At 35.2% G+C, this 18,466-nt stretch overlaps 1 protein-coding gene across 2 annotated transcripts in view; it reads left to right on the top strand.

Annotated features, from left to right (window-relative positions):
• The window catches only part of Rerg (RAS like estrogen regulated growth inhibitor), a 124,656-nt gene extending 106,235 nt beyond the window's left edge, over positions 1-18,421 (top strand). For both annotated transcript variants that reach the window (XM_023565299.2, XM_003470317.5), the window contains exons 3-5: positions 5,822-5,878; positions 15,085-15,158; positions 16,589-18,421. In XM_023565299.2, coding sequence (XP_023421067.1) covers positions 5,822-5,878; positions 15,085-15,158; positions 16,589-16,996 — 539 coding nt within the window. In that variant the 3' untranslated portion in view covers positions 16,997-18,421. The remainder of the gene's footprint in view (positions 1-5,821; positions 5,879-15,084; positions 15,159-16,588) is intronic.
• Positions 18,422-18,466: the final 45 nt, after the last annotated feature.

Here is an 18,466-nt window from a genome sequence, read left to right as displayed (position 1 = left end):
AGTCCTAACCCCCAAAGGACTGTGGTTGTATTAGTTTCTATGTTGACCTTTTTTGTGTGTAACAAGGTACTCTTTTCATTCTTCACTGAATATTTAAAACTTTTCATAACAGACATCCTAAATTTACTAAATGTTGTGGGAGGCTATTAAAATTGTGTTAAAGTCACCAGATATTACAATTTCAAACTGTATGGAAACAACATGAATCTGTTAACACAGTGATTTCATACTAACATTTGTTCTCATATGAATTAGGAAATGATATATACTATCTTAGAGCTTAAATTAAATCTAGGGTTTTCTTTGGAAAGGATTATGGGCAAAATTCAAAAGGTACTCAAGATAACTAGCTGATGAATTGTGTCCCTTGATAGAGTCTTAATTGAAGCATGTTTTCGTCTCTTTTAAAGATTCTGATCTGGCTAGTTTAAATCAGTTCAGCTGAATATGTCTAATACCACCAACAGAGCCTCATCATTTGAGTATATGTTATTTTTTGAGGCTCTATAATGAATATTTATTATTGGATGCTACTGAGTTTGGGATTAGGCATGCTATACAGCAATAGCGGTACACCTGGAGACTTACAAAGAAAGCAATAACAACAAGATATACATTGCTAATTAGATTGTTCTATAAATTATGTAAGTGAAAATTAATGACATAACAAGGAATTGTTTTAGTATGAGCCTTACAAGCAACATTTGAAAGACCTATGGCCCTTCTTTTTTTATTTCTAGAATTTAAAAATATCAATATTAGTTTTCATTTACCTTGGAAAATTCATTTCTTTCTAAAGGATTTATTGTATGGATCATATCCAATTGACTGTTTGTTTACACATATTATTTTGATCATTCAAGCTGGTATTTGTGATGCTTGCTTCATCATTAGAATGACATTAAGAATTACTTTGAGTAACCAGCCAGATTTGTCTTTAGAAACAGCATAGCTGTATGAATGTAGCAATCCTGCCTTTTAGCTCTCACTTATGAACAAAATATCATCCCACTCAGTTATTACATTAAATGATCTAAAAAATTTCCTTTACACTGTATTTTCCATTCTTTTTTTCATTAATAACAGTGAAATTTTTGTGCCAGTAATAATAAAAATGAACACATGTCATGAAAGTTACAAGTTAGACAAAATGAGAAAATGTTCCTCCTTAAGTTAACCACTGGACATCTTTGGCTTGTTTAGTGGAAAGGTATTGGTTTTTCAAGGCAGTGGGTAAGGAGCCAACTGTCAGTAACAAAACAGACCCAACCTTTCTCTTCAGGATGAAAGGACTTTATATCAGACTTCCTCTGGCAGAAGAAAAGATTATTAGTGTCACCATTTTACTTCAAAAGAAAAACTTCTTGGGGGAAATATGGGATCAATTTTATAGATTTAACTACTCAGATAAAATATGTGTAATTTGTGTAAGGATCACTGAATAACCATTATAAAGCACTTTGGATGATACGTCCGGATAACTCCTTGAGATAAAAATTATGGAAAAGTGGCATGGTTCTAAGGTGAGCTAGCCTGAGTCAATTTTTCTGCTATTTCTTTCAATGCATGATTATCAGTTAGCTGTTAAATATAAATAATCAATGGCATGGACTGATACATCTTTTTCATGTATTCAATAAATACTTCTTAGTCTACCATGTGCCAGGAACTGTTCTAGACACCAGAAAATTGAATAAAGCAAGTTCTATGCACTTATAAAATGTACATTCTAAAGAAATCAGGCAAAATAATAACAACAATAATAATAATATTGTTATAGGGAAGTGAGTTAACTTATTATTAGTGATGGTGGCACAGTATAAATAAGTATTAAGTAGGAGTAAGTCACAGGTGGCATTGTAGTTCCAGCAGGGTGTTTGTGGATGTACAACAGGACAGTGATGGGAAACTGCCTGATCTCTGATTACACTCAGTATCATGCATGTTGCTTTAGTCACAGTTCCCTGACTGATGTTCCTTCCTTGAGCATATGGAACACGCATTCCCACGTTAGAGGCCTCGCAGTGCTGTTCCCTCTGCCTGGCACACTGCCCTCTCAGATACCTTCCCCAACCCTTTCAAATGTTATCTGCCTAAGGAGCTTATATAAGCTGGCCACTTTATTTTAAATAACAGCTCTCATGATTTACCCTCAATGCCAATCCCTTTATTTTGCTCTCTTGGTTACGTGCTTGTCTTCCTTCTTTTCTTCTTTTTAGTACTGGAGATGGAACCTAGGTCCTCACACGTGCTAGGCAAGGGTTCTACCACTGAGCTACATCTCCAACCCAATCCGCTCTTTACCTTTGTTTTTTAACTCCCAGAGTACTTACTACCTCTAGTATATTATATAGTTTAGCTATTATTTTTATTTTAATTTGCCTCTTTGTAGTAGAGAATAAGCCTTATAACATCAGGGATCTTTGATTTATTAGCTAGGTTATTCCAAACACCTAGCACAGAACGAGTACAGAGTGGGCATTCAGTCAGTACTTGGTCAAAGACTGAGGTCAGGGACAAATTGAGACAAATACATGACATGAGATGGTTTATGTTTCAGCAAAATCATTGGCTCAGAAGAAGCAGACCCATCATGCAGGGAAAAAAATTAGTATTAACAGATGAAGCCAGAAAATAGCTGCCACAGTGGTGGAGGAGGTGAGGTATGGAAGGATGTATCACATATGAAAATCATATTCCATAATAAAACTTGGGGCCCAAATAAGACTGATGACATTCTATAATTTATCGGGAAATAATGAATGACATCTACCCAATTTAGACACAATTTAAATAATGATAAGGACTTAGTTTGCATGCCCACAGATGCAAACTTATCATTTTCATTCTTTAATAATTTTAAACTAAAATATTATTAAAAATCTAAAAATATATGCATGTGTCTTTTCCATGAATAACCTGAGACATGAAAACATACCTTCAAATAATGCATAAACTAATGTCAGTTTTTCAGAGTATTTTAGTACATTTGAATAGATTGATTTTTGAATCCATGATTGCATTGTCAAAATAAGCATTTATGTGTGGCTCTTTAAAAGAACATTTAAAACATTTAGATGGCTGCGTGGATTAACCCCATCACCATTGCCTTGCTGGAAGATTATTTCATGTAGCTGGAAACTGGGCCAGTAACCTAGAAGTCAGAAAAAAAAAAAAAAACTTAACCAAAACAAACACCAGATCATGTGTATGTCACTATAAGAGGGTCCACGAATTTTTGCTTCTTTTTCCATAAAATAAAAAAAATAAAATAAAAAGAGGTTCCTTAAAACATAACCCCAGAAATAATTTCCTCCCCTATTTCACAAATTATACCAAGATTATTGATATGATTTATCAATCTCTGGCATAATAAAAGTAATAAAGTTGAGATAGGTTGTTATGGGGAGTTTCAGGGAGCAAGAGAAGACAGATACAGTATATGTTAGGAATACATTTATATATATAACTCACCTTCAAAACTTTAGAAACTCGGAAGCCCCAACACAATCGATTTGTTTCATCTCATTCATTTTGTGATTTCAAATAGTGCCGCCTAACTGCGCCAGCCAAGAAATAGGCTTCTTATCCACCAAGAGTCAAATATTTAAAAATGATGCAATTCTTGAAACTACCATTGTTGATCACCTTGTATTATGCTTTTACATTATCTATTATGTCCACCCTTTTGATTTGACTGACTCTGTTCTGTTATGTCACATTTGGTTCTACTCTCTTCCAAAAAAAGTAATAAGAATTGTGGGAGCAACAAAACCCAAAATGTGTAATTGTCATTGTACAAAAGAGAGGAAAAGAAAGTGCTCTAAACGATATAACTGCATGTATATATTACTGAGTTTTGTTGGATCATTGAACAGAACTGTTTGCAGTCTCACTGTTGGAATGTCCACTTTATAAGCTTTAATTTCGTAACTTGAACAATTATTTCTAAGATGACAATATGTAATCCATTAACTAGTGATTTCCTATTGTTTATTTTTTTTCTGTAAATCTGTATAACTTGTACCCTTTCTCTGCTTTTTTTCTTTTTCTCTTTAAATAAAATTTTAAAAAAAAGAAACTATACTGTCCCATGAAATAAGTCAGGCATAGACAGTTAAATATCACATTGTATAAATAATGTAAAAAGCAATGATTGTCCTCTCAGAGGACACAGAATAAGTTATATAAATAATTTAAAAAGCAAAATAGAGAAATGGTAGGAAATAGGGAGTTAGATTTTATAGAGATTGTAAGAGAACCTGGAGGTGGTTATTAGAGAGGGGAGGGCCAGGAGGGAAAGGTGACGTAAAATTGTCAGGGGTATGACATGTGTATGTATCCATTCCCCAAGATAAATGCAATTATTATGTCTCATAATCACATACCAATTCCAAATGGTGCAATTATGTTCAGTGTATTTGATTATGAAAGTCAATAGGGTGTCTAAAACATTTCTGGAAGACTTTAAGAAATTATTAAAGTTTAAATGGTTTTGGCATTGAGGAACATCAGATTCAGTTATTAAAATTTTCATATGAAGAGTTCATTCCTTAAGGTTTTTAAACAAAAAGATGGAACTGTTTGAATCCTATGGGGCAGTTATGTTTACCAACACCAATAATTATTTTAAAAGAAGAGAAAAATATCTGTCTGACCTTACTGCTTCACACATGCAAGGAAAAAATGCCCCAGCCTCAGGAGAATGAGTGGTGACAGCTTCTAAAGACTGTCCCTGTAACCGCAAGGGCGCTCGCTGTGGGAGGGATGAGAGGGTCCACGGCCTTGCTGCTTTAGGCTCTGCAGACGCTTGGCTTAGATCCAGCCTCACGCTCTGTCTTTAGAAAGAACATTGCCAGTCACTGGCAGGGAAGCCACAGATGCCTGTGGTCTGAGTGAGCCACAAAAGCCTTGCTGTAATTTGCGCTGAGGTCTTTCATAGGAGACGCAGAGGTAGGAGCTAACAGTGACAGCAGTCTGACAGTAACCTTCAACTAACCAGTTTCTTTTCTTTGAGAAGTGTCTTTTATCCACTATCGAAAAGTGTCTCAGTAAAAATAAAACCACCAATAATAGCTTTTTAAAATTAACTATAAAAGATGGTGAGTATTTATTTAAGCTCAGTGGGGCCCCGGGGATACAGTCAAGGGTCATTAGAGACCTCCAGAGGCTGCTGTAACTGTACCCTAAATGGAGTGCATGCGCATTTTTCCAGGCAAAAGATCCAGTAATTTCATTCTGTTTTTAAAGTGTCTGGGACACTCTCTTCAAAGATTTTCCTAAAATTAAAAACCACTGTTGACTGTTGTCAACTACAGTAAGCTACGTAGCAGACGGTCTGCTGCTTACAACTACATGTAAGCAGACGGTCGGCATATCTTCCACCAAGTTTTAAGGTTCACGTTTCAGGGCTCCTCCTTGTCCAGTGCATACTCCAGTGAAGTGCTATCCAGATGACCAAGTCAGCTTGGTACGATGCAGAAACTGCAGGCGTTATAGGCAGATTTCGTAGAGTGAAATCCTGATGCTGCCACGAACTCCCTAGATGGGCTCACTTAAATCAGTCTGGCAAAGCTTCAGCTTTCTTATTTGAAAAGAAAAGAAGAGTAGGGAATGGAAGAAGGAGAAGGAAGAGGAGTAGAGGGGAGGGATGGGGGAGGGGAGGGGAGGGGAGGCAGCATAATTAAATTTACTGGATTTATATACTGAGGAAATACTGACTGCTTATAAAATTGTATGGAGCATCTCTCTTTCCTTAGAAAGGTAAGACCCCTAACAAATCAACAAATTTGATTGATACATTGTTCTTTTCCTTTCACAGCACTTGTGGTGAGATTTCTAACCAAAAGATTCATCTGGGAATATGATCCCACCCTCGGTACGTCAGATTTTGTTTCCTCCTCCTCACCAATCAAAGATTATGATCCCGCAAAATGATCATGTATTCTGTTGCAGTGTTTTGAAACCCTCTGCAGCTGTTTTAGAAGTGCAGGTTTTTGTCTAACCATGCAAAGATGCCCTCTAAGAGGCTACACTGTGTGTCTCACTGTGGCTCTGCAAGCTTTTAATGCAGGAATGAGGAAATCGGGTCAAATCGAGACAAGAAGCAACTGGGTGCAACGTGATACTTTCTCATCAGAAAAAAGAGGCAGCGTTCTAATTGGAGAAAGGAAAATACGGATGTAGCAAACCTGGAGTAGAGTAAAATGGAATGCTGAGAAGAGTAACAGGAAAAAAAAAAACTTCTAATCACTGATTTGGGGAAGTTTAAGAAAAAACTGTTTCCTACCTTGTCTTGTTAAGAGTAAATCATTCTCCACTTTGTCTTGTTGCTAGTAAAATATGCTAAAATATGTTTTTAAAAAGAAAGAAGAAAGTAATGTTTGTGGGTTTTGAAAGTAGTCATGGTGTTTATGTTCAAACTCTGGCAAAGACTGTTTCTAGGTTCTTTTTTTTTTTTTCTTCCTTTCCTTCTCATGCTTCATTTCACTGTTTTTGTTCATTCACTTGACAAATATTTATGAATCACCCCCATGCATTTGTAATAATGTTTAGGTACTGAAGATCGATCAGTCAGAAAAAGGACGAAGCCTCTGAGTTTTGAGATAATGGTCTACTGAAAAGTGGAGTCAATAAATGAATAAATATGTCAAGCAGTGATAAGGGATGTGAGGAGTAATGGACATGGAAGGGGATCACTTTATTTCTTTAATATTTAAGTTTTCACACTATTTAAAGCTATTTTAGGAAGAAGTACAAGGTGAAGACCGTTTTTTTAAAAAAGATTAATTATCCTCCTATCATTAATTAAATAGCTCCTACCTTTCCAATTCTGTTTTTCCAATGCTGTCTTTATGTGGTAAATCATTTATATTAGGATGCAGTTTAGATTTACTTTTCTCATTCAATCCCAGTCTTTTGAGAGTCGCATGCCTTGTACAACAGTTTCTCAGTGAGAAAATCTTCTTTAGTGTTTTACAAAATTATCTTGGCTTCTCTTTGTATTGTACTTTCCAAGGTCAGTTTTAACAACTGTCATAATTTGATTGGAGCTGAATTAAAGCTATAAATTGCCTTGAGATTGTCCTTGTCTTCATGATATTCAACCTTTCCATTTAAGGGAATAGTATATCTGTACATTTATTATTTATGCTTTAGTCTTGCTCTTAAATCAAAAATTGTAATATACTTTTAAATATAGTCATATTCTAAGCTTAAAATGATACAAATTGATCTATAAATGAACCATGTTTAAAATCCACTGTTGTTTTTCCCATTCAGCTAAATACTTACCTTCCACTTACATTTTTACTATTTAATTAAGCCTTTTGATTGTGGAATCTCTATATTTCGTGGGAGCTCAACAGAATAATACTAATTGCATTTGTATCTCAGTGAAAGACAAAACTTACAAAAATGACCCCATCAATTTTTTGGAGTCACTCTCAATGTGCTCCAGTAACTATTGTTGCTGCTTTAAATTAGTCTTAGATGTGCCCTTTCCCCTTTTGTTTTATCATTTTGATGACAACTGTTATTAATAGAAATCAGTTGTTCTTGCCTGAGTGGTGAGTCTTCACGGAGTGACCTTGCACTGCTCTGCGCAGAGGCCTGCAGCTGCTAAGCAACCAGAGCCCTCCCCCTGCTTCAGGAGCAGCAGGTGCACGTTTCGTTAGCTCTGATCCATGTGGGCACATGCCCATGTGCACCCACAGCCTGCTAATGCTTTAGTCCAGTGGAGACCTCCAGCTATTTGTTTAAACAGAAATTAGCGTTTCCTAGGTTTAACATCGTACTACAAAAGGGAAGACAGGATACTTTGCTGAACATGTGGCCATTTTAAAAGCTTCAAGATGACCTCCAGCAGAGATGGCATCACAAAACAAAGAAGTATATTTGTGTAAATAAAAGAATTCTTGAATTCCTATTCCAGTGTCTTCTGCAGAAACATGGGCCTGATTTTTTCACTTGTAACAGCATCATTGCTGCATGAGAAACTGGAGACATCATTCTACATAATTAACAGAATTGGAATATTTACTGGTTTTAAAATAATTCTTACAGAAAATGCTTGCTACTATGATAACAAATGGTCCCCAAAACTTCTGGATTTTAGCCCCAGTGGGATTTGTGTGTGTGTGTGTGTGTGTGTGTGTGTGTGTGTGTGTGTCCCCTGTTGTTCATTTTGGTTTCTTTCAATTTGATGGAGAGGGTCTACCATAAGAATTCCAATCAGAGACACAAGTAAGGGCTGAGTGAGGAGAGCTAACACTGTACTTACTTAAGCTTCTATTTCATAAAAAAAGGGAATTTTTAACATACGAGTGTCTTGAAAAAAAAGTTTGTTCCTTTACACAGAGTTTAGTTTCCCTTAACGTGTTCTCATTTCACTGTAGATCAGTGAAATCTTTGTGAGTGGACAGCTGTGGTTTAGAAAGAGCGGCTGAAAATCACCACTAAAAATCAGATGATCTGATACCAAGATCTGACCAGGACAGCCCCATGAATCATGGCAGCAGTGTTCAGATTGTATACAAACAATCCAGAGCATACATCCAGCCAAGAACTGATTCCTAGATTCAGGAATCCTGTTGTCTCATAAGGATGCTGGACATAGAAGAGAATTCAAATTCTTAGCTTGTATGCAATTGCACTTGAGCCTGTTAGGATGTGTGTGTTGGAGACATTTGGAGAAAAGACTGCATTTCAGCACCTGTGATTATTGTACTAGTACAGCCAGGCCACTTACATTGTTTTGAGTGAATGATACTTGTTTTTATCTGCTTCATAAAAGCTCAGATAGTAATAAAGGCAAGAGTTAGGACACATTTTAAACTCACCAGTGCTTTGGCGTTTCTCCTCGATTCTTGCCTGCTTTACAGTTCCTTCTGTTGGAAAAGGATCATACAAAGATAAAGTACTCACCAAGGACAAATTACCTCAGCTGGATTCCAAAGAGAAGTGCTCAGCCAATTCATACAACTATTTAATATCAGCACTGCAGGTAACTTAGTGATATAACTTAGTCATTTAACAAATAAAGAATCAGGTACAAAGAGATAGATTTTTATCCAAGATTTTATGTCTGGTTTGTGGTAAGGCCAGTCATGGAACTCAAGTCAGAAAAATTTTACCCTACCCTAAATCAGCTTGATTAACTACTATTACTACCATACTGGCCAAGTGTCCTCATGAGTATGTTAAAATTTGCAAAAATTTCAGAATAGTATAAGGATTAGCTACATGCAACCTCTCTTTGATCATTAGTCCCTCTCAGAATACACAGAGTAGAGACTTGTATTTATAAAGATGTTGTTAATGCAGCTTTTTAATCTTTCATACACAGTGAAATTCAAATATATTTTGTATATTTTTCAAAGTATGTGACATTTTATTTCATTTGGAAGAAACCTCTAAATATTTATCTCACACCTTAAAAAAAGACTCAAATTATCATTGTTAGTGTGAAGAAAATGAAAAGAGTGAACACCACCCAAATGCATATCTATTTTCTTTACTGTTTTAAAATACATAATAATAGAGTTTATTATATAACACACTTAGTGTGTTTTTCAGAATTATCTGCATAGACCTAGCACATACATGTATGACATTTTGTGCCTGTAGGTAAACGTGCCATTGTTTTATATGGAAAGAGAATGGGTTCCTAAGGAGAAAGAGAGATGCCTAAAGATGAAAAATGTTCAGAGTGGTGTGAAACCAGTATTCATCTTAGATGAAATCACCACTACCACCCGCTGCTAAGTCTGTGGTAGACATTCGCTCATTTCCTGCATTTTATCCTTTTTCATTTCAGTTAACAAACAGCCAAAGAAACACGCAACTTTATACAATTTTCATTCCATTCTATTTCCCCCCTACTGTGGCCTTCTGTGGTTGAAATACATACTCTATTTATCATGGAAGGAAGAGAGAAAAATGTCCCTGTCTCACGGACAACTTTTGGTGCAAGGAGATGGAATACAGCCCAGAATTCTGTTTTCCGAGCTCCAGGGTGAATGCCAGTCTTTCAGAAAGAGAAGTCATTACAAAAGACACAAAGAACAGTGCAGAAAGAAACCAAAAGGGGTGTGGACCTGGACCATATTTGATGTCATTTGGTCTTTTTTTCAGTCTGCAATAATTGGGAGAGCACATAGAGACAAGTGGCTCCGATGAGTAGTATTTTAGAGCATTCAGTCACTCAAAAGTATAATCACTTATTCAACATAAAAAAGCAGAGGGACAGAATTCTCTAGAATTGAGAGTCAGTATGCAGATTATGTATGTTATTAAAAGTCCTAGAAGGATGACAATAATATGAAGCACACTTATTAAAATATATTGAACATAATCCTGTTTCTAAATTTTAGTTTCTGGGAAATACTTTCGCAGTATGCAAGCTATAACATTTTTGCATCTGGAACTATGAAAACATGAATGGGCCTTCAAAATTCACGTTCTGTTATTAAGACTATAAATATGCATACCATACAATTAAATTTATATAAAATGTTAAATGTATGTATAAACCTGTTTTCATAGGCCGTATGTATGGTAGCTAAAGCACACTGCTTATTAGTTGAACAAGAAGTGCTCTACGTGTTTCATTTATGTTAACTGATGTAATCTTCACGTACATCTTATGATGTATATTTTATTATTAGCTCCATCTTACAAGAGGAAACTGAGACATAAGTATATTGCATATTTTACAGAGTTACACAATGGTAAGTAGTAGATTTGAGATTTGAATCCAGAAGTCTGACTTTGGAGTTCAGTATTGGAAACACTATGCTTATCAAACATATTAGAGTGTATTTATGAGAAGGAAAAAAGGATCATCAGAAGAGGGACCCAGGAGAAAATAAAAGGAAATAACACGAGAGCCTTATATATATCAAGAATGGCATGGTACCATAAAAAGAGTAAGAAGACTAATATGATTATTAATTTGACTTTTGCATTTAAAATACCTGAATGACTAATCTCTCAAACAAATAAGCCTATAATTTATTTTCTCATGGTGGGGGGAAGGGGTGATTTTATTATTTTTTATCTCTCCATCTAACTTTCTTCAACTGTACTTCAGCCTTTTGAGACCAGTTTTATCTTCTTTTGCTGCAAATATAATCTCATAGCAAACTGCAGAAAGGAAGCTTAATTAAGCAGCTTAGCCTTCTACCTGCCATCAGCACCATGGGATGATCAGCATCTAGTTTTCTGCATCGTATTCCTTAGATACACCGAATTTAACCTACATTTCCTGTAACAAATACTCCGATTGCCTGCAATGTGAGCTCCTGCTAACATCCCAGGGGGAAACATTCCTTCACATCGGCAGTTCTGTAATTTAGCATATATCATAATAACTTAGAAGACTTGTAGGGATGCAGATTGCTGGATCTTAGCACCAGTAGATGAGGGCTTGAGCCTGAAAATTTGTGTTTCTGGTGCATTGCTGTGTTAACATGATAATATTGATCCAGGTATTATGCTTTGAGAGCCATTGCTCTACTCTAAGAATCTGAATTAAAATTCTATGCTATAGCCTCTGCCTGGAAGAAGACTGGTAAGTCTCAGGGTAAACATATCTAATAATAATATTAAGTTATCCTCAAAAATGCTGGAGTAATTCTGCACTCCCATTGCTGGCACAGGGCAGCTTCCTGTAACCTAAGACATCATTATATCTATCTAATTGTAGCAAATTTTATGGTTGGAGCATAATTATATAAACTTTCCTCTGGTAAGTAGCCAGTCAAACATCATCCAATATACGTTAATTATTTGGTCTTCGTTCTCTGTGCATTTTCTTTTTATATGCTTTATCTGTATTTACTTTCTGTTCATCTATTTTTTTCACTTTTTAAAGATTTCTGTATAATTTAGATATTCATCAGCAGTTGATCACAAATATTTCCTCCAGGTTTTCCAAATTAATTTTATTGGTACATTTTAGATATACAAATGATAACATGCATCTAGGGACTTTGTATCCTTACATGATTTGCCTTAATTCTCTTTCTCCATTTCCCTCCCCTTCCTTCAACCTCTCTTTCCCTCCTCATTTACAAAAGTCTTGTTTCCACTTTTATTTCTCCAGGTTTTGCTTATTTGATATTACATAAAATTTTTCATTTTAATATACTTAACACACTTGTTTTTAATATGTTTTTTTGAGCTATGTACATGAGTTTTTATATTTTCTTATGTTTTGTTCTTTTAAATTTGTTTGCTTTTCAAATCGATATACATCAAAATCTTTAATCTGAATTTACTTTTGGTATGTACTTGGCGGGGGGGTCCAGATTTATTTCTCCCATGTAATACCCCATAATCCGTTCTCTTTCAAGGTAGTATGTGGGACCACCTCAGTCACATAGTCAAGTTCTGAATAAACCCGTGTCTATTTTTCAGGAGTTGATGAATGAATTTATCCATTCTGATATTATACCATAGTTTAGAGAAGTGTTACATACTTTGTATTATGCCATGTTAGGTAAGTTTATTTAGATCCTCAATTTAGACTTTTAATTTTAATTGCATTAAATTTTATATTAACTTTTAGAGAAATTAAAATTTTTAAAAATTAAATTTACTGGTATGTGTTAGGCATATATAATGATCACATTCATTACAGGAAGTTTGAACCTACACATGGTATAACTTGATTCTTTTCCCCTCCCCCCCTCAGTCTTCAACCCTTCTTCTCCTGCTCATTTACAAAAGTTTTGCTGCCTTTTGTATAAAGTTACAAATTTTATTCATTCTGTACTACTTTCTAGATATCATTATGTATTTTATTGCTACTGGCAGTGATCTTTAACTTCTTTTCCTATCTTTGTATCTTTGATTTATTTCTACTTTATTGCACTGTCTACAGTTGACAGTTCATCTTGGATTATTCTTTTACATAGTATCCACTTATTTTTTCTTGCTTGTAGTTTAAAGACAAAGAATATAAATCCTCTCTGTTTATCTGATGCATGCTGTGGGTCTTGGCCATGTAGCCTTAGACCATGTTAAGGAATTCCTATTTTTAGCTATCTGAGAATATTTAAAAATCTTTAACAGATAGTGAGCTTTAAGAAAAAAGAGACCATTTTCTCCTTGACAGAGTTAACTGTGTGATTTTCCCCTTCTAATTCATAAATTGCATGGATAAACTTTAAACAGTCTGCTTTCCAAAGACTCCATTTGATCATTATTGTATTTGTTGCACTATTGAAATAAATTGAATAACCACTTATTTAGGACTAGTTAACTGTATTCACAAAAAGAATAGGCCTAAAATGTTCTAAGTCATTATTTTCTTTTTGTTATTCTTGTATTGTTGTTAGCAAACTCAGCATAATTTCCTATAAAAGGAATTAGATGACTATATTTTTTTCATCATGACATTTTGCCTTTTATTTCCATCTTTTAAATTTTATTTTGACTTTCTATTCTTATTTATTGATTGATTTGTACTGGAAATTGTACTCTGGACTTTGCATTTGCTAGGCAAGCACTGTGCCACTGAGCTATATCCCCGGCCCTGTTCTTCCTTGTTGAATAGAGTACTTATCTCACTTTTTCTAATTTCCCTTTTTATTTTATGGTCCTCTAGAAAAAAGTGTCAGTTTACTCAAACCTTCATTTGGTCTTCCCCATCTTTACTAAGATATGATAAATTGGAATTACCAGAAATTATGACTATGGATTATTTTTGCTGTAATTTAGATTTACTTTTGCCATAAATATGAATTTGGTTTCAGTTCAAAAAAATCTAATTTGATTCATGTCCTTTTATACGTTATGTGCTTTTTTTCCTTTAAATCCCCCTAGATTTTTCTTTGTCATTTGTATTCCTAATTTTCACTGTTATAGATTTAAATAGGAGTCTTTTTTCCCACGTATTCTGTTGGTCATTTTGACCTTCAGTCTTTCAATGGCTCTAATCCAGGGAAATTCTTAGTCATTACAACTTGTAAATATTCCCATGCCTTTCTGTATTTTATTCTCCCCTTTGAGACACATTTTGTACAAAATAAGATTTCTAGTTCTATTACCCATACATCTTATTAATTTTTCAGTTTTCATCTTATCACTTATTGATGTCTCCTGGGAGAGTTCCTCAGTCTCACTTCCATCTCCTCAGCCCACTGTCCTTTCACTGAGTCCTTTATTTACGCTGTTACAGTTTTCATGTAGAGCATCACCAGCTGGCCCTTGTTTTTAGCCTATGGTTTTCATTTATGTAATGAGACCTACAGTTGGGGCCACCTTGTCTTCGTGTACCCACTTGTTCTCTTCAGGTCTTTCTGACTTGGGGACCACTTTACTATTGACCCACTGACCTCCAGCTGGTGCTAAGCAGCTGTTATTTTCTGCTTTGAAGAGGTAACACGATGAGAAAAAAATCTGTAATGTTACCTCAGTGGTGCATGGTTCCCCTCTACTTTAGGTTACTCGTCACCTTTTATCTCCTCAAGAATTTTTCATAGCTTTACACCATTTGGTAAAATCAATTCACCTTAGGGGCTGGGGATTTAGCTCAGCAGCATAAGCGCCTGCCTTGCAAGCAGGCAGTCCTGAGTTTGATCCCTGGTACCGATAAAAAGGAAAAAGGCTTTTAAAAAAATCGATTCACCTTTCTCTAATGTTTATTGCATTTCCAAGGTTAAGGACTAGAAGGAAAGTAGTAGATCCAGTTTGTATGCAACCTTATTAGGAAAATAAATTAGCGATGATTTCATAAACTTTTTTGCAGCATGAAGGCAGAATACATTTTTGGGGAAAGTACCTTCTTACTATAGGATGTAGAGGAATATTTAAATGTAAAAAAGCATCAGGAAACTGTTCTCACAGGAAAATAAGAAGATGGAGCCACACAAGCAATGAATGGGGAGGAAGAAGCAATGAGCTCTCCCCCATGCAATCCTCTGAAAGTTGGTAGCCTCCTTGTTCAATCTCACTACCGCCAAGAGCTGAGTACAAAGTTGTTGCACTCAAGCACATTCATCTTTCCTTTCATTTTAAGGACCAAATTAATTATTTCAGTTATTTACTTTTTGCATTCTTTATTTGCTCATTCCTCAGAATCAACCTACCGACACCAAGCAACCATCGATGATGAAGTTGTTTCCATGGAGATCCTAGATACCGCTGGTCAGGTGAATAGAAATTCAACTAAAATATTTTCCACATCAAATAAAAACACAGCTACATAATATGAGCAAAATGAAGCCACTTTCCTCAACCAACTTTTGTCTGCCTAGAAACCTGCTTCTTTTGTTATCTAGCTATTTTATAAATTATTGCATTTCTAACAGCCTGTACCATGCATTCTGATATAAACTCTACCACAGTTAAGAGGATTTTGAAAATTCTATAATATTATAGAATATAAAATTCTATAATAATGTCATCTAGGTTAGGATATCTCACCTGTATTTTGTGGCATGGAAACACATTAATAAATTTTCATGGCAAAGGATGCTTTGAAATGCTCAGATAAATTTAAACAAATATTAGCTGAAAAAATTCTCAGAGCCTCTAATGTGTTTATGAGTGAGGGGAATCAAAAAGAGAGATTTGGTATTGCATTTTATTCCAAACTTCTATGACCACATATTCTTGTTAGTTTCAGAATTCAGTGCTTTCATTTGGAAATCTCTTCTGGAATATTGTTTTATAACTCCACTTTGAGGTTGATCTGATTACAGAAGTGTTCATAGATAAGTTCAGTTTCCCAAAATAGAATTGAACACTGGAATAGCAGCTAATCTGCAGGTTTCCATGCTGTTTCATGAGTGACCTGTGACCCAAGGAGGCACAAATTCAATTGTTTAACACACAAAAAAATGTCCTTTTCCATTTCATTATTGCATTCTTGTGCTCTTTCAAGTGCTGACAGTCTCCAGAAATCATTTAAACCTGTGAATGCGATGATTTTTTAAACCATACATGCTACCTTCCTGTGAAGAATTTACACTTCTTGAGAAGCACTTCAAATGAATTTCTGTCTTTATTGTATAGCATAACCTATTTGGGTTACTGAGATTGAAAAAAAAAAGCAAAATTTTTATCTTAAAATTGGACTCTGTGTAGCTTTCTTCTGTCCCTGTGAGCTAATTGTCAATAACCTAAATGGATAAAAGCAAATAAAAGAAAAAAGTCTTATTAAATTTTGGCATCAATAATTGCTTAATTGGGACTTTCATACCCAAAGTGTGGGTTAAAGACTACTTACTTGGTAACAATTTATTAGTTCTTTAATTGTGATAAAAGCCTTAAAGCTGATGTTCTCAACTGATTTTATACTTTATAGTTCTTAAGGATCACAGATTTAATGACATGGCAAGAAAAAAATTTAAAGTGTGTGATTGAAAATTTTTCAATTCTCTGAAGTATTTTGCTGGAAGTAAGTAATAATTTCATTTCAAAATGATTGGAGAAAATAAACTTGTACAGGTAAAAACCAAGGCATTCAATAAAATTGGATACAAAGGATAGTAATTAAGGATTATTACCAGTATCAGCGGGATCTGTATATTGTGATTTCCTCCAGGGCTGCTAACTATTAGGTTTTCTTTGCCAACAGGAAGACACCATTCAGAGGGAAGGCCACATGCGGTGGGGGGAAGGCTTTGTGCTGGTCTACGACATTACAGACCGAGGAAGTTTTGAGGAAGTGCTGCCACTAAAAAACATTCTAGATGAGATCAAAAAGCCTAAGAACGTGACTCTCATCTTGGTTGGAAACAAAGCTGACTTGGACCACTCCAGGCAAGTGAGTACGGAAGAAGGGGAGAAGCTGGCCACCGAATTGGCGTGTGCTTTTTATGAGTGCTCTGCCTGCACAGGTGAAGGGAACATCACAGAGATCTTCTATGAGTTGTGTCGAGAGGTGCGTCGCAGGAGGATGGTGCAGGGCAAGGCCAGGAGGCGCAGCTCCACCACGCACGTCAAGCAAGCCATCAACAAGATGCTCACCAAGATCAGCAGTTAGGCATCTCTGGGTTTGCACAGGCCCTGCGAGATGATTTGGGTCATCAGAAACACTCTCTTGCCCTTTTTCTTTCCTTCCAAAAGTGAAAAAATAAAAGGTGTTCACTCCTTGTGTTGACTATAGGACATGTCTGGGCTTCCCATCACCCAAGCCTCCCACTCACTTGCCGGGAAGGTTTAGAGCCTTTGTATGCAGTTCCAATGCTGATACTTTTTCCTTTCCTGCTTGCATAAGATCCACTCTAATGTAGTTTGAATATGTAACCACCAGAGATTCTGAAACGGCAGGGTTTGCATTAAGCTATTTTTAGGTATCTCCTCCTTGGTTAAATAAGTTGAAGTCTTTTCAAAGGCATTTCAAAATTCAATTTCTTGTCAAAGACTACAGATGATCATCATAAATGTCTGAGAAAGCAGAAAGTACAGTAAAAACAGCAGAAGGGAAGCTGGGTTATTAGAGCAGGTAATAGAACTCTAGTTCCTATTTGAAGTGAAGATTTTCTGAAATAAATGATGCAGTTTTTCTTTAGTCTTTTAGTTTGCTCTTAAATTGAAACATGTTCTCATTAAAGTGTCTCACTGTAACTAAGAGTTCATTACCATGAGCTGGTTCTTTCAATGACATATGGATCATTACAGCCCAATTCTTCCTCCTTGGCTCAAATAAGATTTTAGTTATAATACAGGCAGTAGAGCCAGAAATTCAGACTCTGCTAGGACTTTTCTCCCCAATTCCAAAATGTTGTAAAATATTAGGAATCTTCAGTACCAGGGATCAAACTCACAACTGCCTGATTACAAGGCAGGTTCTTATACCACTGAGCTAAATCCCCAGCCCTAGGAATCTTTTCATCAAATCCTGACTTTACTTCCTGCTAGCAGAGGTTTTAGAATTAGAGACTTCTAAATATTTTTTATTTTGTTTACCAGCTTATCAGAAAAAAAAATCAGTCTGAACAATAGGATAATTAAAAATAAATCTTAACTAACCCTCCCTCAGGAAGCCAAGTCTCTGTGCCAATCACCATCAGAAAAAAATAACGTCTTGTTCATTTCACCACGTGACTTTCTTTAACATTTTGGATACATTAATTCATTTAAGAGAATTCAGAAAAGAATGATTTATTAAAGTTCACAATACCTGAATAAATGTGTATAAAATTGATTCTTGTACTGTGAAAATACCATCTATAAATGAAAAACTATGATTTTTTTTTCTCCCTATTATGCCCCCATATATCAAGATTTGGGCACTTTATTTTAGAAGAAAATATATCTTTTACATATATATGTATTTATAAATGCATAGATATATGTATAAAAATTTGTAAGTGTTGGAAGCTTTAATTCACCAATGTATTTTAACAACTTGGTGTAATTGACTTTATTTTATGTGACTATAATAAAAAGCATAATTTTCAAATTATATCACATTTGGACAGTCTTTCTTGTAACAACATGAATAGTTAAT

The sequence above is a fragment of the Cavia porcellus genome, unplaced genomic scaffold (assembly GCF_034190915.1).
Source record: "Cavia porcellus strain 051 isolate PalLab524CR breed Dunkin Hartley unplaced genomic scaffold, mCavPor4.1 scaffold_27, whole genome shotgun sequence".
Classification (NCBI taxonomy): domain Eukaryota; kingdom Metazoa; phylum Chordata; class Mammalia; order Rodentia; family Caviidae; genus Cavia; species Cavia porcellus.
This window is presented reverse-complemented; position numbering and strand designations above follow the sequence as displayed.